This window comes from Myotis daubentonii, chromosome 20 (genome assembly GCF_963259705.1).
Source record: "Myotis daubentonii chromosome 20, mMyoDau2.1, whole genome shotgun sequence".
NCBI classification, from domain to species: Eukaryota; Metazoa; Chordata; class Mammalia; order Chiroptera; family Vespertilionidae; genus Myotis; species Myotis daubentonii.
The window spans coordinates 6678918-6703864 of NC_081859.1; the positions used below are offsets into that span (position 1 = coordinate 6678918).

At 44.4% G+C, this 24947-nt stretch overlaps 1 protein-coding gene across 10 annotated transcripts in view; it reads right to left on the minus strand.

The window, feature by feature from the left end:
* The window catches only part of DISP1 (dispatched RND transporter family member 1), a 116696-nt gene that overhangs the window by 21726 nt on the left and 70023 nt on the right, over positions 1–24947 (minus strand). For all 10 annotated transcript variants that reach the window (XM_059677510.1, XM_059677512.1, XM_059677518.1 and 7 more), the window contains 2 exons: positions 19182–19707; positions 1199–1228 (listed from right to left, as the gene is read on the minus strand). In XM_059677510.1, the coding sequence (XP_059533493.1) occupies positions 1199–1228; positions 19182–19707 (556 nt within the window). The remainder of the gene's footprint in view (positions 1–1198; positions 1229–19181; positions 19708–24947) is intronic.

Below are 24947 nucleotides of genomic sequence, written 5' to 3' on the forward strand. Positions count from 1 at the left end.
CAATCTAACAGAAAAAAATATGGACACATTTTTCCCAAATGCAAAATGTTAGTCACTTGAGAAGGCTCTAGTATTTCTAAAAAAAGAAAAAAAAAAGAAAGAAAAAGAAAATTCACCTTCTTAATATGCCATCTTTACTGATATAACCTCTTCCCTTTATTTTTTTTCACCAAAAATGGATAAACAGAATGTAGTATATGCATACAATGGAATAGCGTTCGGCTTTTTAAAAGGAGGGGAATTCTGACACGTGCTACATGGATGAACCCTGAGGACAGTATGTGGAGTGGAATCAGCCTGTGATGAAATCACACAAAACACTGCCTGGTCCCACTGAGATGAGGTAATAGAGGGGTGTAATTCATGGACACAGAAAGAAGAGCGGGCGTTGCCAGGGGCTGGAGGGTGGAGTTACAGCTTTGCAAGATGAAAAAAGTTCTGGAGATGGGTGGTGACAATGGCCGCATAATAACATGAATGTACTTAATGCCAAAGAATCGAACACTTAAAAATGGTTAAAATAGTAAAGTTTATGCTGTGCCTATTTTACCAACATTTTAAAAAATAAGTATTTTTTAAATGGAAGGGGAATTTGCTCATATTAAAATTTGTGTAGTCATTTATGTAGACAGGAAACTCTTCCACGGCAGGCTCCAGAGCTATCGCATCTGAGCATTTTTAGCAAGTGATTTTCAAAGATGGCTTTGCGTTTCTTACGATGTAATCATATTACACCTGGAACCATAATGTTCAAGGACATCTGATGAGACAAGACCGTTTGTTCAGAAACTCGTATCCATTTAAAATTTTGCTCTTCCCCTGGAAAGGTAAAACTTTGACATTTTCATGCAAAAGAGTCTTCTCCACCTTAATGGGGCAACGGAATTCTTAGGGAGAAACAGAACCAATGTATTTGGAAAAAAATGCCATGAATTCCAGCCATGGGAGTTGGCACAATATTATGTATCTCTCTTCTCAATGAGAGGCCAATCAATCCATTACAGAAAGGAGAGCAAAATCATTAGGCCAATGTGAGCGATGAAACACAAACAGGATAAGGCCGGAAAGCCACCTGGAGATGAAAACCACAAACTATGAACGAGGAAGGTGGAAACAGCAGCAAAACGTGGAGAAAATTCGAGGAGGGGAAAGCATGCAGGCAAGATTGTTATTTAATAAAATGATCCGATTACTGTACCTTTTTGGTAACTTGAAAGGTCTGGATGGTCTGGAAAAAAAAAAGCAAAAGAAAAACCATCAGAAATAAAACGCCAGGACATAAAGGCTTAACGTCTATAGTCAGCATTTCACTTCTCTCGCCTTCTGGAAGAATCCTGGGAGGGCAGCAGAGATTTGCTATCTGTAGGTCGAAAGTGATCTCAGAACCACCGGGACAGGCTATAAAAAGATCTGCATCTGCAAAGGAATATTTTATTATACACATTCTGGGTTGTAACAAATGTAAATATTCTATTTCTCCCTACGTTGCGCTGCTATCTTGTTGTTGCTTTTTTTCCCCTGAGAAAGTCATGGATCTGTGACTAGTTTACTCCTCAGAGACAAAAGCTATGGATTCATCGCATTCTTTCTGCTTGAGTAACGACTTCATTTTATGTTCAACTTGAGACCCTAAGTGGAGATTGTCGACATCGATTGAGAAAGAAAAATTGAGGTTCCCACAAAGATCCCTCCTGGGAAAACACTGGATCCCTTTGAAGTGTTTGTACTAACGGACACGACAAGCAGATGTTGGCAACACCCAAACCACAACTACAGGTGAGACACGAGAGAGAGCCCTTTGATTCGCCCTGTGTTATCTTTCATTCTCCCCTTTCAGCCTCCGCAGAGAACGTCTGAGAGAGCAGCAGGCAGGAGCCCACCGCACACTTTCACCCCTCAAGGGGAGTCTTCCTCCGTCTGTGAAATCTTCCCATTTGCAGCGTTTAATACCCGTCTAATAAAAGCTGCAGGTGATTTCCCACACTCACTTCGGGCTTACGCAGACAATAAAAGCTCGTAAAAACAGACAAATAAATCTAACTTCTGTTATAGAGAGAAACAATGTTTTCCCAGGGTTCTTTCACCTTTTAATACCATCCGGTCAAAACACACACCAGAAAACAAACAGTAAAAACCTCGGGTGTGCCGAAACCGGTTTGGCTCAGTGGATGGAGCGTCGGTCTGTGGACTGAAAGGTCCCAGGTTCGATTCCGGTCAAGGGCATGTACCTGGGTTGTGGGCACATCCCCAGTAGGAGATGTGCAGGAGGCAGCTGATCAATGTTTCTAGCTCTCTAACTCTCTTCCTTCCTCTCTGTAAGAAGTCAATAAAGTATATTTAAAAAAAAACAAACAAAAAAAAACCTCGGGTGGGCACGTCGGCCTGCCCCTCAGTTCGGTCTTCAGGGTGACACTGGCAGGTCCAGGACCCTCCCCCACACGCGGGGCGCAGATGAGCGGGCTGGGCCCCATCCCCGGAGGCCTAGGCGGAGTGTCATCCTCTCTCCCACTCAAGAAAGCGTCTCTGTGTGAGAGTGCGTGACTGACATTGTTACAGGGCTAAGCTCAGCTCTGCCTAAGACGGTAAGTCAGCGAAGCACTTACGAACCCGGGACTCGTGATGAGGAATCACTGGCCGCTGGCACTGCCCGGCTGAGAACTGTCACAGCAGCTCAGGGCCCCAGCTTCACTACGCCGGTGACCAGTGAGCGGGGTATGTCAAGGGAACAGCTAATGAGCCTGTCAAGTTCTCAGAAAAAGGGAACTTGACATGATGAGGGGCACTGGGGCAGATAGAGGCAAGGGAAATTTTTTAAAGGTAATAACCAGAAGTAAGTTGTATGGGAGGGAAAACGTTAACAAGAAACAGAAAAAAAAAATTAAAAAGCTACCAATGGTCTGCTTCCCTCACCATTTCTCTATCTTTTAATAATTTTTGAGGAGAGCGTGGGAGACTGAAGGGCGAGGGAAATGGAATGCTGAAACATGAAGACATGTCCCTCGTCTGGAGAGCTCTACTGTGGAGAGAGCTGCGGGATTAATATCACAACTTAAGGAGGGACAGTATCAGCTTGCACCAATTCCAGATGGCTCTGCCCAGCACGTGGGAGAATCAAAGCTCTGGAAAAAACAGCTTTGTATGGTTCTGAACCAGTAACCAAACTTAGGTAAACAAGTGCTCCAGGTAGCATGTCTTAGTCGCAACACTCCCATGGGATTGGGCCCTGTTGCCTTTTCATGCACATCCTGCAAGTGGTAACTCGGGTTCAGTGCTGACACGGTAGGAAGAAAGCGTTTGGAAATAAAGAACCCACACTTCAGTGAGCATTCTTGAAAAGATTTCCAACAAAACCACCGCCATTCTTCACCGTGAAGGGTTTGCATGAGTGACCACTGGCACCCTTGGGTTCAGCCTCGAGGATGACATGGGAGCCCTGGGACATGCTCAGCCTGGCCGCTAATCCATCTTTCATGCACCAGGTCTACATGCTTCTGGTCTTGTCCAGTGACCTGAAGTACAACAATAACCACAACTACTTGTGCGATGCGTTTCCTGAATGCCAAGGGATGTTGACTCAAAGTATTGGTCATGGTGACGTCTGAAACTGTTGATATGAACAGCGTCCCAACGGCTACACAAAATATAAAATAACCTAGGAGGCAGCAGGAAAAGGTTGGGAGTGGAGGACTAATGTTTACAGATCATCTAATAAGTACCAAGCACTTTTTACTAGTAAATCTTAGAAATGAAATTTAGCAAATCTTTTAAAAATTCGAAAGAGAAGATGGCAAATCGACAGCCCTGTCTGACATGGGAGAAGAAATCAAGAGTAAGTTTGTGTATCTTTAAATTCTTCGTGAGACTATATTCATTAATTATTTGTATAATTAAGAAGCGAAAAGAATTGTTATAAAGGGAAATTGCATATGTACGTACTCATTTATGTGTATGTGGCTGGAATATTTTATTTGAAAGTGTCTCTCACTGATAATGATTTGGGGAGAATGGGGCACCCTGGCTAACTAAAACAGACTGAAAAAGAGTAACGCTACACACGGATCATAAGCTTTCAAAGAACTTAAAAAATACCTTTAATACAAAATCTACAGTTCATTCTGTCAACTGATTTACTGCACAGTTGAAGTGACACCAAATGATGTGATCATCATTGGAATCACCTGGGGAGCTTATTAAAGCAGGGGTTTCCAGGCTCCTCCCCAGGGTCTGGCTCAGTGGGGCTTGGAGTAGAGCTACATGGTCAGAGCTTGAACCACTGCCTGGGACGATCTGCCAGGAAAATGTGACATCCAGGCAAGAAACAACTGGAGAGTAATACAAGGACCATCAGAACTTAAAGGTGTAGGACAAACATTCAGTGAATGGGGCACAGGGAGGTGATAATGGAACAGAGTGGTCCAAAGAGTAGCCTTGAACTTGACGTAAGAAGTAGAATTTGAGCTAGGTCTTAAAGGACAGGTGGGCTTCAGATGGATAAACAGGAGGGAGAGAGAAAGGAAATAAATATTTGTGCCAAACTTCTGTTAACAGCACTGCAGGGCAGTGTAGCTACGTCACCAGGCCTTCCTGAGAGGGAAGAGGGAGGAAGGAGGCTTGTTGGAGTAGCAGCTGGGGGGGAGGAGGGGAGGGGGGGGCAGGAGACTAGAATGGGTAATAGAAATAGGAAGCTGCTACAGTCTCTTGATGAAAACACTGTTCAGGATGAATGACCTGGTGGCAGTGGGCAGGATGAACTAGAAAGGGAAACACTACAGATACGGAGACGCGGTTGGGAGCTGCTGCAGTGGTCCAGGTCTACAGTGCCGAGAGAAAAGTGGAAAAGGCTAAGTCTATCTTTAATGACTCAGCTTCTGAGAATCTTACGAACATGTGAATCAAAACTATGAGTATCAACGGTCAGAACTATGCATGGTGTTACAAGAAAAATATTCTGATGACATTTTGGATAAACCAAGATTTATATATCTATGTATATTATAACAATTTCCACACTCACTGTTGTTTAATATTTACCTATAATGAGGTACCTTAAGTACAATTAGAAATGGTGAAAACTACATTTAATGCCTATTTATATAATGAATTAAAAATAGTGGCAGTGCCTACGGAAGTGTAGTTCATGACAATTTGGATTACAACACAAGAAGGTTGTCCAAACGACTGGTTTTTATAAGTACATTTTGGGGACTTATTCAACAAATATATTTCATTAATTTTATTAAAATAAGAAAGACACACACATTTCTCCACTTTCAAAGTTTTATGGATCTTATCTATAAAATAGTAAAATGTTTTGCATTTTCATTACCAACTGTACAAATTATGTACATAAGAGTTTATATATTAATTATAACCTCAGTGAAGATATATTTGCATTTCTGAAAATACGTTTAAGTTATCTATTTTATTAAGACAAGGCCTCCATCAATTAGACCAGAGATTAAAAGTATAAACAATCGTAATTTATAAACTTGCCAATTATCTTCTCCTCTAACATTTGCCAGTTCTCAATTTTTAGTATAACATGTCTCTATTTTGTTCAATGTAAGAGCTATTATTTGAGCTCAAAATTACATGGAAAGATTACTAATCTTTCTTCAATTCCTTTCCCACATATTTTGGATTATTTTGCCCCTTCAAAATTACTCGCCATTGTACAATTTCAGTTTGGAAGGTTAAAAGTCACACCTGCTGTTAAAAAAAAAAACACCCACATTGGGGGGAGTTAAAAAAATAATAAAAATCCACTGTATCAAAATGAATTCCAACAGTGAAACCAATACTCTGCAGCTGCTGTGATATCTTCATTTTACTAGCCAGGAGAACAGACTATTCCCTCCCTGTCTACAGAAATTCTTTAGTTATGCTTTTAAGAACAACAATATCTAGTGAATTGATTTTCCTTCCTTACCTACATTTTCTCATAGTCCTCCGTTAGCATAAAAATTAAATGTAGGTATTCCAAACAAACACCAAAAGCCTTCATAAGTAAAGATCAAAGCAAAACTCGAACCCAGATTTTATAAAAATAATACTGATAGAAAAGGATTTTCTCAGCCAAAAGTCTGAGGTTAAAAAAGAGAATCTGAGACTGAGGACAACTGAGGATTTTCTGAAGAAAAATGAGGACCCCCCTCCCCCCAGGGTGGGACCACATGTTCTCAGGCTGTAGTGGGGCCCCTGTGACACTCTACTTCCGGAACAGCTTGGCTAAAACCTTAAATTCCATGTATTCATTTCACAACAGTGTAGAGTCTGTTTGCAACCCCCAAAACTATGATATATGCCAATGATGCCCAAATGCCACTCCAAAGTTTAGGAACTTATTCTAAGGAGAATGTATTAAAGAGACCACAGGAAGAGAAGACCTGTTATTAAATGGGGGTTCATTCTCATCTGTAAAATAAAGAGAGTTGGATTAAATTATTTCTAAGGTCTTCTCCTGCTGTGAAATTCGACTGTCTTCTCCTGTGAAATTTCAGATCATAATTATTTTAACACACTGCTAGGCAAAAGCGAAGAAGCCAGGTTCTCCCATCAAAATTCTATATTGAAATATTCCATGTGAACAATCAATAAAAATAGTCCTTCTGTAAGGGAGGTAAGAACTAGTGTCTTAAAATGCTCTGAAAAGTAATGCTGGCTCTTTACGTGAATAGCTAGAGACGTGTTTTACATGGCCAGACAAATGGTTTAATGAAAAAGTGCTGGTGGGAGGAGAGGGCCCAGTTCCCTGTCTGTTAGCTTAGATGCACGGGAGGCTGATGGACTGGATGCCAGGAACACCTCTGTACCAGCAGGTGTCAAAGGAGGAAGAAGCGCTGTAGGCAGCGGGGCCAGGTCATCAAAGACACTCGTGGTAAGAAGTGGTCAGGACTCGTCTATTGCACCAGCCCAAAGGGTTTCACCAGAAGAGCAAACAGGAGAGCGTGCTCAAGTGAAAAGAGTTGTTTTTAAATTTCCAGAGCCTCTTTCCCGAGTTTCCCATCCACTATCTAAGAAAGGCAGAATAAATCTTTATTTAAAAAAAAAAATGTATATATATATATATATACATATATATATATATATATATATATATATATATATATATATATCCTATCTAATAAAAGAGAAAAATGGTAATTGGCATACGACGATACCCTTTTCATTGGCTAATCAGGGCTATATGCAAATTAACTGCCAACTAAGATTGGCAGTTAACTGCCAACTAAGATTGGCAGTTAACTGCCAACTAAGATTGGCAGTTAACTGCCAACAAGATGGCGGTTAATTTGCATATGTAGGCACAATGCAGGGAGGCGAAAGGGAAAGCAGGAAGAAGCCCCCTGCCACTGACAGTGATCGGAAACCCAGGGGGGAGCTAAGAGCTGGGGGGCAGGGCAAAGGCGGCCCTGGGGCCGCCTTTGCCCTGCCCCCCAGCCATGATCGGAGAATCAGGTGCCTTTGCCGCCCTGGCCAGTGATAGCAGGAAGTAGGGGTGGAGCCAGCGATGGGAGCTGGGCACTGTTGAAGCTGGCAGTCCCGGGAGCTAGGGGTCCCTTGCCTGGGCCTAAAGCGAAGCCCACGATCGCGGGGCCACTGCAGCTGCGGGTCCCCACTGCCCGGGCCGGACGCCTAGGCCAGAGGTGTTAGGCCTGGGCAGGGGCGGAGCCTGCAACCATGGGGCCGATCCGGTGATTGGTGATCGGAGGGTGATGAGGGTCAACTCCTCTGGCCGAGGCATCAGGCCTGGGTGGGGGGCGGAGCCAGGGATTGGGGGGATATGATGGTCCCCTTGCCCAGGCCTGAAGCCTGGGTCAGAGGTGTCAGGCTTGGGCGGGGGGTGGAGCAAGTGATCAGAGGGAGATGGGGGTCCCCTGCCCAGGCATGATTCCTGGGCCAGAGGCCTCAGGCCTGGGTGGGGGTCAGAGCCAGTGATCGGGGGGAGATGGGGGTCCCCTGTCCAAGCCGGACACCTCTGGTGGAGGCGTCAGGCCTGGGCAAGGGGCCGATCCTGCGATTGGAGGGTGATGGGGGTCAATGCCTGAGGGCTCCCAGTATGTGAGAGGGGGCAGGCTGGGCTGAGGGACACTCCCCCCCCCACACACACACACCCAGTGCACGAATTTTGTGCACCGGGCCCCTAGTGTATATATATATATATATATATATATATATATATATATATATATATATGCTTTTTATTGACTTGAGAGAGAGAGAGAGAGAGAGAGAGAGAGAGAGAAACATCAATGTGAGAGAGAAAGATCAATTGGTTGCCTCGTGCATGCCCCCTACCAGGGATCAAGCCCCAAACCTCGGCATGTGCCTGACCTGGGAATCGAACTGGCGACCTTTTGGTGCCCAGAATGACACTCAACCAGCTGAGCCACACCAGCCAGGGCTCTTCTTATTGTTTTACTTATTTATTTAAGATCTTTGATCAACTTTTTTGCTTAATGTTTTCCCATTCTCAAACATGAATTTTAATTTTTAAAGGAGGAGCCAAGCTTTAATGAGATCAATTGTGTTTTAATGTTGGTTTTGTTTTCTGATTAAAACACACATTCATTTTTTTAGTCTGAAAATGCAGAAAATTATAAAGAAAAAAAAATCACCCTAACTCTCACTCCACAGATCTAACCTCTCTTTGATCTAATTCCTTTCAGTATTTTACCCCTTGTGCCTAAATATACACATTAAAGATGCACAATTAGGGTCATAGTCTCAAGTGTTATCCATCTGGATAATGAGCTTTCTGCCATGTAATTAAAATGTGAAAACATGGTTTTTATTAGCTGTATAATGTCCCATTCTTTTACCATTACTTACAGCACATAACTAGTCACACTCACGCATTTCTTCATGTCTCTTTTGCTTATGTACGTCTATGTTTCCTGTTTATTTAAAAGAGGTCTGTATGAGAGCTCAGACATCACAATGGTGGCCAGTATTTTTTCCCTGGTTTGTGGCATGTTTTTCGCCATGACTTTTTGGACGTGCATTTTAAGTTCTGTTAGTAATTCCTATGACTTCTTTTACAAGCAAAGAGCCATCCTTGATCCAGACGCCAGTCTGCCCTGTTTCACTTACTGTGCCTTTGAGAGGCGCCAGGTATCATCTTCTGTAAAGCCCCGTTTTATGGAGAAAAGCAGAATCCAAAACCCCATTTTCATAAAACCCATGGCATCTGATATTGTGACAATGGTGCGCTGATTGTGGCGCCCTGTGCAGCCAAGACACTGAATTTCCATGGTCTGGCCGAGCCCCCACGCTGTGGTGTGGTGCCGTCTAGCAAGAGCTGCTCCCTTGAGCTCAGTGATGGTTGGGACAAGTGCGGGTTCTGACTGGTCCTTCCGGGACTGCCACAGTGGGAACATAATCTCTCGGGTAGCTGGGGCCCGTTGGCTGGGGCCCATTTGGTTAGCCAGCCTGGGGAAACTGGGAGGAATGGGAATAGGAGATCCGCTTTCTGCGGTCCTGCTTCCTGACAAGGGCTGCCTAGGACATCCTGCTTGTCGGAAGTCACAGTGTTGGCCCGGCCGCATTGGAGAGTGGAGCCCGCAGAGCCGCCCAAGGGCTCACTGACTCAGGTTTCATCTGTCCTCGCGGACCCTCTGATCCAGTTCTTCTCACAGAATCACACTGCTTTGGTCATTTTGGCTTCAGGATGGGCAAGTCCCACGCCGGAGTATGGAGGACATCCTAATTCCCTTTAGAAAACTGGTGGGTAATTTAGAGCGTTATTCTTGCATCTGCTACTTGAAGACAATTCCAGTTAATGAAAGATCAGATGAGATTATTAATGGGCCCCAACCAAATATGAGAACTTTAGTTCCCCAAGGACGCGCACCTGCTAAATTGTAATCTAGAACAGTGGTTCTCAACCTTCCTAATGCTGAGACCCTTTAGTACAGTTCCTCATGTTGTGGTGACCCCCAATTTCATTGTTACAAATTGAAAATCATTAAAGCATTGTGATTCATCACAAAAACAATATGTAATTATATATGTGTTTTCCGATGGTCTTAGGCGACCCCTGTGAAAGGGTCATTCGACTCCCAAAGGGGTCGCGACCCACAGGTTGAGAACCGCTGGCCTAGAACAAAAATCCTGAAAGGAAATTTCACAAGCCTTTCTGCTCATTCAGAACAACCTCCTAACAGAGCAACAGTGGGAACCCCCAGGGCAGTGGGGTTACAGCAAGACCCTGCGTGCTCGCCGTGTACACAGACTATGTGCAAAGTAAACTCACATTCAATCCTAAGTCAACTGAGCACAGTCCCTTTTCCCAGAACCTGGCTTCCACCGTGGTATTTGGGAGGGAAAGGCTCTCATATGTAGAATCCAAGGGCTCTTTCTTGTCAAAAACGTTCAGAACACGTTTCTGTTCCTTCTTCCTGGCCCCGAATCTGGCTCTTCCATATGGAAAACTTAAATCTTTTCATCATCTTGGCTCACTTGTGCGAGAACGTCTTTGGCAGAGGGACGAAGATGCGTTACCGTCTTCCCTAAGGAAGGCTGCCTCGGGATAGCCCTGCACTTCCCCAGCATCGTGAAATCACCCCTTTGTCATCTCTTGTCCCCCCTGCAAGTTCCAGCCCCCTCCCCCTTGTTGAGCATCCAGCAGTAAAGCACCAAAACAGGAAGGCGACAGGAGGACAGGGACACAGGGAGAAGGCGAATAATTCAGGATGTGCACAATGGACCAGGCCACAAGTGCTCTCCTTTTTAGATCCCGAGAGAAATGCAACCTAACTCTGCTCTCTTCAAATCAAGAAAAACATATGTAAATAAACTCTCTATATAAACCCCAGGTCGGTGGCAGCTCAGAGTGGAGCTGGCTTTAGGGAGAAACTCCCCAAGGAGGAGGCGAGCCTGCTAGCCCTTCACTTCGATCTACTGGAAAGCCCTCCTAAGCATTCAGTGGCTATTGATCAGCTCAGAAAACTCCCCCTCCAACTCAGCTGTTAAATAATTTGCAATATCCCTCTAGAGACACTAAGAATATCGCCGAGATGTGATAAAAGACTGCAGTGAAAATGACAAAAATGTGCCTTTTGCACGTATTTATAAAGCCCCAAGCCAACTTAACCAAACTCGCTGGCAAAAGAAAGATACCAGGATTCCAAAGAAGAATGTTTTGTGTGCAATGTACGTGAGTCTGTCCGGCCCACTCAGACTCAAAACCCCTTAAAGCTGGAACAAATCAAATGCTCATGGAACAAACAGCTTGAGTTCCAATATAAGTTAAAAGACTTTTTCTATTCTTAGCAGAGCTTGGTCCTAAGAAGCAAAGCAAGCAAAAAAATAAATAAATAAGAGAAAACGATGCTATTTCCCCCCCAGTTATTTTGGGAAACAAGAAAGGAATTGTGTCAGACAAAACTGGATGAGCATGGGGGAGGGGCGTCACTTCCTCTTCTATTATTAATTATTTCTCCTGGAAACGAGGAGAGTTCCGAGGTCTGGCAGATCACTAGATAAAGGGCAGCTATTCTGCGCCCCGGAGAGGTGAGGGAAGCGGGGCATGGGAAATTCCTTTTCAAACACATTTTGTCTCCACCAACTTACAAGGGGGAGGGGGTGGGGCAGCCCCAAAGGTCAACAGACCACATGGCTCAGGCCCTGCGCGAGGCACACCCTCAAAGAGGAGGCTAAGTGTGCCCTTTTTATTTATTTATTTTTTTTACAGAAACCGTTTAAAGCAATTCGAATTCTGCAAAGGACAACTGGTTAATTCAAAATATTTTTGAAATGGCTGCAAAGTAGCCTGGGTTAAAAGAAAACCTTCTTCGCCAGCCAGGAGGTGAAGGCCGCATGGTTTGGGTGGAGGTTTTAAAGCAAGCAGCTCCCCCCCGCAACCCCACCCCAGTCCCCCAGTCTCTCGGCCCCCCCCCCCCCCGTGCCACATTTTAAACGTACACGCGATTATGAAGTGCTTTGCCTTAAGCTCGAGCCGCTCCCTGCCGGACTGCTGCTGCGAGCCCTGTACAAAACATGCTAAACACGCACACAGGTTAGACTTCTCTTAATAAGATGCGAATAATCGCTAATAAGAGATCCAAGAAAAGCTCATAAGAAAGCCAGAAAAATCTTATTAAACTTAACTAACTTAAGAGCATGGGATGCTGGAACAAGGTCCAAATTTCTCAAGCCAGAATCCCAGGCACTAGAATTTTAAGCTTTGGGAGAAGGAAGTTGGGGTACGAGGGGGGGAGAAAATCCCTAGAATTTGAAGCTTAATGTGGGGTTTAATTCTGCGTTAGAGGGGAACATAACAAGCAAATAATACACTTAAATAAATCTCCCCAGGGCTAGCTTTACAATGAAACAGCTTCAGTTTCTGCTGGCCAAGATGGTAGGCCGATCAATGCTGAGAGCGGAAAAACCAAGTCCCAGACGCATGCCTGAGAAGCCAAGACCCAGAATAGTTAGTGTCAGCCAGGACCAAAATGATGATCTGAGTCCAACTGTCAATTAAATAGCAGTGAGAACGAAGACACGGTCATTGATCAGATTTCTGTTTAAACGCCTAGACTGCAGGGGGAAAGGCATTACAGGAATCTCACTCACTGAGCTCTGACTTGTTCCTAAGCAGGGCTGCAAGATTCCTCCCCCTGAACACCCTTCTTCCCCAGACACACGCCATGCCAGGACCCTCGATGCCAGGTCTAGGAGTCCGGAGAAACCATGGGAGACTTCTGAGCAGGGACAGGACCAACATAATGGAAGCAGTGTTTAAGGAAGGGGGCGGTGGGCTGGCCCAAGGGACCACAGCCGCACAAAGGTCCGGAGGAATGAATGCAGTAAGTGTCCCCCGTGCTGCTTCGGACTGGACGCACCAAGCAGCGCTCGGAAGCAGTAAATGGCTCCCATTCCCGTAGAAAGCATCTGCCGGAATCGCAAGCCATTTGGTAACTCTCCGCGTCCTGAGCAGTCCAATGGGGTGAAAGCAAACTGATTTAACCAAACCAACGGCTCGGCAAAGTCACACGGAAGGAGGCGTGATCACGCCTGCTCCTGGCCCTCTCATCCTATTCCACCTTCTACATGCATAAACACACATGCATGAAGGCAGGCCCAGACTCTTATTCGGGGATCGGTTTCATCCACCCGTTTGATACCTTGCTGATTGCTTACAGAGTTCCATACACCAGATTTGCAAATACCCTGGAGGTGCCCGCGCTGAGCAAACAGAAAGGGTACTGGGCGCTGACTCTCCCGGGCCGTCTCCGGGCCCCTCCCAGGATCCCTCAAAGCGGCTCCGGCATCAAATCAGAAAGCAGCTTAGGGACCAGGGGAGTGGACCAGGCCTCTACCTTCCTTCTTTCCTCTTAGTAAGGCTATAATTTTTAAGAAGTTAGAAACCAAGTTATTTGGGGAGATGGGGGGGGGGGAGAGTTAAAGGACAGGATGGACCATCCCCAAAACGAACTCAAACAGCAGTAATAAGACAGCTTCCAGAAGGACTCAAAGCCTGATGAACCTCCTGTTCGGCAAACATCTCACGGCGTTGGACCAATGGGGCCTGACTTTCAGCATTAAATTAGAACAGCCTCAAATCAAGCTCTGCCGAAGAAGGACCTGACTGGGACTCAAATATTTCCTCCGTTCATTCAATAATGACTTGCTGAGTGCTCACTAGGTACCCGGCTCCTTGCTAGGCCCTGGAGCTATGCATTCGGACAAAGAAATTGGCTCAACAAGCGTAGGGAAATAGCAAGGAACCAAAGGTGGTAGAAGTATATAATTCCTGCATTTAGAGTACTTAGGTGCTTAATAGATGCTTAATAAATACACAAGTAAATGAAAACTCAGCATTTGGAACCCACTGTTTCTAGCGCTCTAGGGAGCAGTCTTCCTTGACTAACGCGTATGGATTTCAAAGGGTTAATGCGGTGATGGCGAACCTATGACACGCGTGTCAGCGGTGACATGCAAACTCATTTTTTTGTTGACTTTTCTTTGTTCAATGGCCTCTAACTATACAAAATAAATATAAAAAATATAAGTCTTTGTTTTACTGTGGTTGCAAATATCAAAAAATTTCTATATGTGACACGCACCAGAGTTAAGTTAGGGTTTTTCAAAATGCTGACACGCCGAGCTCAAAAGGTTCCCATGACTGGGCCAATGGGATTAACCCAAGGGGCACCGTGCCCGTGAGGCCTCCGCTGGTCCCTCCTCCAGACACAGGAGACCGCCTCCAGGCTGCCTCCCCTTGCCCCCCCTCTCATGGCCTTCAGGCCTCCGGTCCCCTTACTTTGGGCAGCTGGGCTCCTGTTATTTTTTTAAAGCATCCCCCCACCCCCCACACCCCCGCCCACGTCTCCCCTGATGCTTCCTCTAAGCTCTCCTATGCCCCTTTCCTTTTTGGGACTCCCCGAGCCTCTACACTTTGATTTTGGTCCTCAGAGAGTGTGGTTATTTCTGCCTTGATCATCTCTCTCCTAGACTATAAGCTGCCTAATGGCAGTGACTAATCTAACTTTGTGAGGGTTTAAGCTTCGTAAATTAAAAAAAATTGTTTCCTGATATATATATATATATATATATATATATATATATATATATATATTTTTTTTTTTTTTTTTTTTTTGGGTAATCACTCATTCAACAAATATTTGGTTCCAAATATGCCCCAGGCAGTAGGCTGTATTTTAAATTCCCAAACGCGAAGCAACTGGTTGATTATCTGGTTTGTATATTTAAAAAAAGAGCCCGGCCAGAGTGACTCATTGGTTGAGCCAGGAGGTCCCAGTCAGACTCCCAGTCAGGGCGCATGCCCCAGATACAGGCTCGATGACAGTGGGGGGCGGTCAGGAGACAGCTAATTGATGATTCTCTCTCATCATTGATGTTTCTCTCTCTCTCTCCCTCTCCCTTCCTCTCTGAAATGAATAAAAAAATATTTTTAAAAGATGTAATTCTGTAGAGTCAATTTTCCTGAAAAGAACACAAAATAGTACAGCAATCAAAATTCTCCTATAAATATGAAGTTCTATAAATTCTTTTAAATTACACTTAACAATCCACTGAAGTTTGAGGAGAAGATATCACAGATAATTGCCTTTTTCCTGGAATTAGAGCTGTAGCTGATCCATAACAATGACATTTACCTTTTATTGTTTGCCAAATAGTTTACGTTTTTTAAACTTTAGTTTTAACCACAACGAAAAAAGGAAAATTTGAATCATTTCTTTTTTGTTCTTCCCTCTCAGTACCTGCTAAGCAATAATATGGAAAGGGGGTAAAGAACATATTACTTCACGGCAAACTGTTATATTAATTAATTTTATAAAATAAGAAGGGCATTGTCTCTTGACATTGATGGTTAAAATACAAGATGACTAAAGCTCGTATTCTGAAATGTATTGCAGGCCGTGCAAAGCATTCCACGAGGCACTGCACACTCTAAAACCTGCTCATTTATAACATAAAAAAGCCTCTAAAAGAAGTGCTGCTAATAAAACAGGCCTTCGCTCAATCCGGCTGCCAAACTCACTTACTTTGGCAAGCGAGCTTGGAACATTTAAAATTTTACAAACATTATCCTGTTTTAAAAAGTTAATTTGGACTACTTTAAGGAAAGTAAAAATAAACCCTGGTTGCAGTGAAATCAAGGTTTAATCTGACCAGACTTCTAAAATTAACTATCTAATCAGATTATATAATTAGTAGAAGGTATAGGGGCCCTGAGCCTCTGGGCTGGAGAGGCCCACTGGTTCCCAACAGCCCCCTTTCCTCTCCGGAGGCAGATCTGCGACCTCCACTTGCTCTTTCCTGGAGGCTGATGGGGCGAATGTGCGATTGATAAATAAGAATGAAAAGCCATACTTAGCTACATCAGGATTCAGAAATGGCTTGGTTTCTAAAACAATGTTAACAGAATCAGCACAGGCAGTAAAGAACACCACCAATGAAAAAGAGAAGAAAATGAAAGGAACAAAGAGGAGAAAGGAATGACTATTCGGTTCTAGGCACTGTGCTATGTGCAAAATGGCCACAGTTATCCATCTTTACAGAGAGATGCTAACGCTCAGAGCTGAAATATCTACCCAAGGCCACAAAGCTAGCAAATGGCAGAACCAGGATTCCAACGCACCTGCCATAGTCCTAGACAGGTTACAACGAATATCAATAAACAAAGACCAATGACTTTTTAGCTACTAGTAACCTTTCAGGGCTGAGAGAGGAAAGGAGGGGGAAATGAACTTATAAAGCTGGCTCTCTTTTTGTATTAATAGAAGAACCAGCTATGCCCCTGACAAAGCACTGATATTTACCGTTGCTGCTCCAGGGAACAAAGCAGCTACTCAGTCAATATTTGCTGATCAAGGAAGGCAAGCTACCTGTGGATGGCTCACGCACAATCCAAGTGTCTTACCCTGTCCACATCACTGCCACGTCTTTGAAGATGGGGACCATGGACTCAGTTTTTAACCTGTCCCCAGCACTTAACACTTAGCAAGTTCTCATGAAATACTTGCTAAATAAGTGAGGAACTAACTTGAGTGTCTCCACTCATGGCTCCAACATCTTAGAAAAGCCATAGGGTTGAGTCTGGTGATGTGGGCCAATCAGAGACTCTCAGGTCTGTGTCCATGTCCAGGTTCACGCTACAATGCTGCTGAAGTGTTCAAAGTGATTTCGGGTTCCAATTCCCTAGCTAACTGCAACGACACAGTCACCAGGGCGCAGGAGAGGGGGAAGGCTGGCTCACTGAAGGCCAGGGGTAGCAAAGGAAGGCACTTCGGAAAATGATGCTCAACGTTATAACTACCCCTGGGCCTTATGGTACAGCACATACGAAAGAACAAGGCTTCCAGTGGAAGTTTCTATCTCTTTTAACACAAGACAAGAATCTTTACTTCTAAAGAGTTCCCTCCACAGAAAGTAACTAGTGTCCTAAGGGGAAACAAAAAGAAAACCTCTAAAAAGAGTAAGAAATTGGAAAATTAATAAAGAGCCAAAGGAGAAAGAAAATATAGGTTACAAAAAATGACACAGTCACAATATATGGGGGGTGGGGGTGGGGATGATGTTTATCTAACCTTTAAGGGGCTGAGCTAATGCTGGGGGGTGCTGGGCCCCTCTGTGCCAAGCCTTCTTAACTCTGCATAGCTCTAACTCCTCCAGGGTGCCACGGGGAACACTCAAACTGACCATCTGTCTACGAAACCACCTTCAGGGAAATAAAAAGGCATTTGGCAGGTGCCCAAAACCATCACAGGTTGCCTGCCATGGTCATGCGTCTGTGGCATTGCCAAGTATCATTTACGAAGTCCTCTGGTACCACTGAGCTCATTTCTCTGCGACACCAAATTAAAAGGTAAGTGTAGTTTGGATTAGAAATTTTGTATGCTATTTTTGGATGCAGAACTCCTTAGTAATTGTCATAAACCATTGCCCCTTTCCATTTAATACGGCAATAAGAAGATCCCCAATGAACACTTTGCTTCAACCAGCACACATGGAACGTGACTGGCTCCTGCGAGACATTTTCCAGATCTCGCAGGACAAAGCGCAGGCCAGAGCCTGGAGGCTCGGAGACAGCCCGACTGTTCAGGATGGAACACCTATCGTCGCTCGGGACCAGCCAGATGACCCTTGACCCGCCACCCATTCTCCTTACTTTCCTTCAGCCTGGCTTTATTCTTGCATACCTTCCCCCACTCCCAGGCTCTGCCTCCTCCAGTCCTTTCTCACGTCCTGGTCGCCCTTCGAGGGTCACTCGAGTTCTCTCTTCTCCATCAGACTGTCCCTGACCTCACTCCACAGGGATCCTTCCCACCTCTGAACTCCTAGGGTCTCTATTGTTTCCGGTGCAAAAAACCCTTCCTTTTATACGTATGTTTTTTGTAACTCTCCAGGTGATTCTCATGACCAGCTGGATGTAGGACCTGTAAATCCCTCCAGCATGAAATGATTTCTAAACCCTGGTTCAAGTCACATCATCTCTCACCTGAATTACTGCAACAAGCCTCCTCCTGGTCCTCCTCTCTCCAGTGTTCCTGACCCAGCCCAGCCTGCTCTCTACAATGCAGACAGACCAGGGGCCTCTCTCACATGCAAATCTGACAGGACTTCTTTTTGCTTAAAAATCTGTAATGTCACAGCCATTAAGACGGCTGTAATTTTTTTTTAAAAAACCACACAAAAGAACAAGTGTGAGCAAGGATGTGTACTGCTGGTGGGAATGTAAAACGCCACGGCAGCTGTGGAAACGGTTTGCTGGCTCCCCAAAAGTGAAACAGAATGACCATAGGATCCGGTCATTGTGCTTCTGGGTGTAGACCCGAAAGAAGTGAAAGCAGGAACGCAAACAGATATTTGTTTACCCGGGTTCACAGCTGTGTGAGTCACCACAGCCAAAGGGTGAGGCAACCCAACTGTCCACTGGCAGATGACTGGATAAGCGCACTGTGGCCTATCCACGCCTACAATGGGGTATTATTCAGCCTTAGAAGGGGAGGGAACTCTGCCATACTACTCTAAGGCTTGGATGAACGTGAATGAACCTTGCTAAGTGAAATCAGCCATTCACAAAAGGACACAAGTACGCTATGATTCCAATTCTCTGAGGTCCCTAGAGTAGCCAAATTCCTGGTGGCAGACAGGAGAATGGTGGCTGGCAGGAGCTGGGGGTGAGGCTAACGGGGAGTGATTGGACTTAATGGGTATGGAGTTACAGTTTGGGAAGACGAAGAATCTTCTGGAGATGGACGGTGGTGACGACTGCATGGCCATCTGGATGTACTTAATGCTACTGAACTGCACACTTAAAGATGGTGAAATGATCACTTTTGTTATATATATTTTTCCACAATAAAAAAACACACACAGAAACCATGCACACACACATAATACCTCCCACTGGCACAGGATCAAGTCTAGCGATCTCCTGAACGTGACTGACAGTGCCTGCAGGACTTGGTCCCAGCGTCCCTCTCCTCTCCAACCACACGCCCTTCCTCCAGGGCCCAGCCAGGCTGCGCCAGGCTGGAGCGGGCGCACGCTGCTCTGTAAATCTTTTTTGTTGTTGTTAATTTACTGGTTTTGAGAGCGATCTGTTGTTCCACTTATTTATGCACTATTGGCTGTATGTGCCCTGACCGTACAATATAATCAGTCGCATTATGAATGCTGACGGCTAGCCGAACGTTGGGACCACTCACCTGATGTTGGCTACGTGCTGTGGCACAGGCTGGTGTTGAAAATGGTCGGGCCAGGGGTGATGCAGGCAGAAGGATGGAGAGGGCTGGAGGCAGCACGCGGTCTGGTAAACAGGGGCATGGTGTGGACACAGAGGTGCCGAGTACTCTGAGTGGGGCTGCAGGCAACACGAGGCCAAAGCAGACGGGGACGCCGAGCCGGCCTCGGGGTGGCACTCCTGGTGACTGCTATGGCTAGTCAACGGGTGATGGTATGGGCAAGGGTGGCAGCATGGTGGCAACAGCTGCGTCGTTCTTTGGTTGTCTAAAGGCAGGAAGGACGATTTGACTGTGCCATTTACTTGCAGGCATCCGTTTGGACTCACTTTTGCTCTTGGTGCTTCTTTGGGTGGGAGCTGCTGGGCTGCAAGGTCTCCGTCCGAGGGGGGCGGGGGGCTCGGGGGGGCTGCGCTGGCTGCGAGGCTGCCATTGCTCAGAACCACACAATCGCTGTTTCCATTGCTCATAGCCATGCTCCAATCTCTTGACCCTAAAGAAGACAACGACATAAAACCATCCAGTTATCGCGAGGCAGGCGAATCTGTGGAAAGTCAGGGAAGATACTTAAAAACAGCTCTTTGAAAACAAGGACTCTGGCTCTGATTGGTCTACTTAACCTTACATGAAAGCCAACAAGAGGAAAAGAATGGTTTGGCTCGCTAGCCCTTCTGGAACAGCACTCTTCTATGCAGACAAAACAGCTTCAGGGGCGCCCTCTCTCCAGTCTCCCCCCACCTCTGCGGACCACAGGTGCCCGGACAAACCACCTCTTTCCCATCTGCGGACATGGTGTTTCCACCCGCCATGAAAACTACTCAATAGGGGCACTTCCGAGCAGAACATGCCCGAACAATGCATAGAGTTTCCACCTGCATCCTCATGCCCAGAAGATACCCATTATGCTAGGAGACAAATTTAGCATTACTGATTTATTTACCTTTTAGATAAAACTCCTCAAACACACACAGATAGACACAGACACACACACACACATACATACATTCCATTACATAAGTATCAGAGCTAAGAGAGATGGAATTTAATCAACTGTTTTAATAAAAAGACAAAGCATTTATAAATATCAAAACATACATTAAATCAAGGAGCTGTTGCCTCTCTCATCACTTTGTAAGGGGTCTGCCAATCCAACTGTCTTTATAATGGGTACTGAGAGGGCTTTTGCATTGTTGCAGTAAATACCGTTGCTCTCTCTTTCACTGAGTCACTCCTGGGTATACATATATACTATAAAATATAGTTTCATATGTTTTATAAAATATTCAGATAACATACCCAACACCAAGCAATGGCAGTGAAATGTATTCTCTTATCCAGCTAGGAGGAAGGCAGGTAGGGAGTGGAAGAGCCCCAACTGACCCAGGAGGCACCAACTCTAATCCTCCACCACTTCTCAGCGTGCTGTCTCAGCAAGACCTGCTCACTTCAGCTTCTGTTTACTGAAGGGCAGATCCTCCCTTTTGTTGTTAACAAAAGGAAAACGCTGTGTGCAAATGCTCTGAAAACGACAGAACATAAAGGCCATCTAAAAAGGCACTTTAAAAAAAAAGTTAATCGAAATGTAAGATGCTTATTTGTTCGCTTAAGTGAAAGGCAGTCTAGATAATGTAAGAAGCCAACGCTGGATGAGATAAATGCAGTCATTTCCCAGAAGTGGAAGCTCTCACTCTACAAATACCGAGGGCACATTCTTTTTCTCGCCTCCACCCATGACTCACGCTCCGGAGCCTCCCCTCCTGACCTCGGCCACGCTACACCAGCTGATGGGATCTACTGGGCTGAATGGGAAAATCAATGACTCCCTTTCCCCTTTCCATCAGGAGGACGGAAGGAAGGCTTTTCTGGTTTGATGGTTTGGTTCTACCTTCCCAGGTTGGTTAACATCTCAGAGTCTATTTTTTTAAAAAATGTTTAATTCAATCAATCCTATTAACTCTAATCACAGCTGTTGGGTGAGTTGTGCTAGTAAAAGTATCCTATATAATAAAAGCCTAATATGCTAAGTGTCTGGTCGTCCAGTCATCTGTTTGACCAATCAAAGCATAATATGCTAATGATATGCTAAGGCCACTCAACCACTTGCTATCACCATCAGGGGGCAGATGCTCTGACGGAAAGGTTAGCTTGCTGCTGGTGTCCAGCCAATCGGGACTGAGTGAGACAGTCCAGACATGCCCTGGAGCCCTCCCGTGTCCCTCCCTAGGCCTGATTGTACACCAGTGGGGTCTCTCGGCCTGGCCTGAGCCCCCTCACAATCCAGGACCCCTCAGGGGATGTTGGAGAGCTGGTTTCGGCCGGATCCCGCAGGCCAGGCCGAGAGACCCCACTGGTGCATGAATTCCTGCACTGGGCTTCTAGTCTAACAATAAAATCCTCAGTTTTCAAGTGAGACTGGGCTTAACACAGAGGCCATCAATCTTTCTCCAACACTCTCCCAAGAGCCCTAACATCCCCTCTAAGCTCTTGTCAATTCCATGTTTCCCTATCTTCTAACCAAATCTGCTTTTCCTCAGGAAAAAGTAATTTTTTGTCAGGCCAGCGTGGCTCAGTGGTTGAGCACTGACCTATGAACCAGGAGGTCATGGTTCAATTCCCAGTCAGAGCCCATGCCCAAGTTATGGGCTCGATGCCCAGTGTAGGGTGTGCAGGTGGCAGCCGACCAATGATTCTCCTTCATCATTGATGTTTCTACCCCCCTCCCTTCATCTCTGAAATTAATACAAATATTTTTTTAAATAATTATAATAGTTTTTCTTTTTCTTTGTAACCAGAATTACAACTATCATTCCCTCTTTTTTTAAAAAATTACAAATGCATCATTTTGTAGTTACACAAGAGTTAAACAGATTTTTGCAGCCAGCCAAGGGACTCAATCACCATTTATAACATTTTCCCCCCAATGTGGTAAAATGCAGTTCGAATGCCAAATCACTGACTTACAAATGAGTTTCTGGAACAAAACCTGTTTCGTAACTTGGAGACCTCTTGCGATGAATTAGGAGCTAGTGGATAGTAAAGAATAATTTGAACTCTGGCTCGTAGTTGAAGTAAGTCACATGAGCTTTCTATGATTGTGTCTTTAATCATAAAATGAGAAAAATCATATTGACTTTATAAGTTATGAATTAGAAGTAAAAAAATAATAAAAAGCAAAACCAGAAGAAAGATTGTCCTAAGAGATGTCTATGGATCAGTTCAGTAGATGCACTTGTGTAGGATTCGGGGACCAGGAGAACACCAAAGCTTCCATCTGAACTCAAGAGTTGACCCATGGCCATATAGAAAAAGAGCTTCTCTCTTTAGAACCGAGACAAATGAGAAAAAGATTTGATTTGAGCCTAAGATAGAACAGAAAAGGGGATGAGACAGAGGGCAAGTCAACACCATAAAAAAAGAGCTACTGTAAATGTAATGAATGCTCTGTGATTAGAAATGCAATGATCATGGTATTCACGGTGGGAATTTAAACTCAGTTTTGGATCAAATATAATGAACAATTTTAAAAGACAGCTATGTTGAAATCACCCGTTTTCCCCGGGGCCATAATACACAGGGCTGCCAGAAAACAGCTCTTCTGGAGGTGTGATGGGGCCCATGGCCAGAGACTTTAGTGTGTTTCCTGTTCATGCGCTTAATATGCCAACGGCAATACAGTCACAGCCACTAATCGCATCTCCCCGTTTCACCTCTTCTATTAGCATTTTAATGTTCTGGGTGCTTCCACCGTGTTGGGGCTACAAGGCCTTTGGCCAAGAACCATCTTTTGATTATATTTTAAGATTTAAGTGTTTTGCCTTTGAGCCTCAGTTCTTCAAATGTATGAATCAGGCTAGTAATCAATGTCCATGTCATAGGATCATTATGAGAATACAAAAATGTTTTGAAAACTATAAAGGGCAATGTTTTTATAATGGATGAATTATCATTATTGCTTCATTGAGTGAGAATATAAAAAAAGACAGAATGCTGCTCCCTAGTCTGAAAGCCAGAGCTGTGTTTTAAGATGGCAGCCGAGACATCTGTATCTTGGAAGAAACAGCCTGGCCGGGTCTGCGTTTGAAAGTTGAGAGCCTGGGTCAAGTTACTCACACTCTTAGGGTCTCTAAGTCTTGCTTGTTCTTAGAGTTAAATTTGTTTGAAATGCAAATTGGTTCCACCCTCTAAGAGAGCAATTAATCAAAATTTAAAATACCCTCATCTTTGACCAACAATTCTACTAGGCATTTATCCTTTGGACATATTTGAACAATGTGTAAAGATGATATATGGATAAAGTTATTGACCGCACCATTGTTTGTACCAGTGAAAACAGGAAACGAACTAAATCAATACGAGAATTAAACTCTGTCATGTCCATACGTTGGGTGTGCTGTACAACAGGAAAACAAATGAGTTGGCTCAGGGTTACCGCTATGGAAAGAAGTCCAAAGCCGATCTTCATGTGTAAATAAACCCTAGCTGCAGAACAGCCTACACGGTATGAATCCAGTTTGTTCAAAATGTGAGGGAGACACAAATACATGGTTAGAACACACAGATAATTCGTAGAAGGACTTAAGAAAATGCTACCATTATTTCGCAACAGAAGGTTGGACTGGGCCATTTGGGAAGGTGGAGAAGTTTCACATTTTACTTTCCATACCACTTGCAACTTTTACTACAAATGTATCTTCTATATAGGATTTTAACAAAACGACGCATAAAGTTTCTAGCACAGTGACTAATAATGAACAAAAGGTAATTAATATCAATATGCAAAAGCAAACTTATTTTACCTTAAAGGATAACCAGATACCTATTCACTGGCTGCATCTAAAAATGTTTATCTGCTGCTATATATGTGCTCGTTTACAATAACACCCTGCACAATATATCAAGTGGAGAAAGCAGGGAATGAAAATGGAGCTAGGGAATAAGAACATATGAATACAAACTATTCAGAAAAATAAATATTCAAAAATATATGTAAACATATGTTCCAAAAATATATCTTATCTTACAGCTTCCAAATTTTCAGAAACATAATTATTGCTTGTTGGACTAAAGCTATCTAAGCCAAGAGCACTCTGACTGGTTCCATAAGCATTAAGCAGACACGACAGAGAAGACACACGCCACATTTCAGTCATGCTGGAATGTAGAGAGAAAAGTCATCAGGGTTCACGTGAGGAGAAGGGTCGAGCGATTATATCCTACTCTGGTCTGGGACTCAGGAAACTCAGCACCCATAAGGCATAAGGAAATCACCATGCTTCAAAAACAAGTTGTATCTCACTGAAAATGCTACCATATAATCCTAATAGGATCTGTTTGAATTATGGACATTTTATTTGTCAACATATTACATGCCAAGACGTGCTAATGATGCCAAATTTACCCAAAGGATGCAAACTGTTGAGGTGGTTCAACATCTAAATAGAGCGTTATGAAAAGCGCATGGTAACTACTTGGAACTGGAAGTCAGAACTGCTGGCGTGGCCAGCAAACTGTCAAGTTGGAATATAAATGTATTGTTGAAGAGGATACACAGACCTGCCCCCATTACCACGGGAACCACTTAGCAAAGCCATCACCATCCTTCACAAACAGCTCCTCCGGCCTGCAGGCACATCACCTTCACCCCACAACAGCCACACCAGCACACCGCTTTGGTATTTCCAAACACTTTCCCACGCATGAGCTCTCTTGAGTTGCTCCTCCTAATAGCCCTCA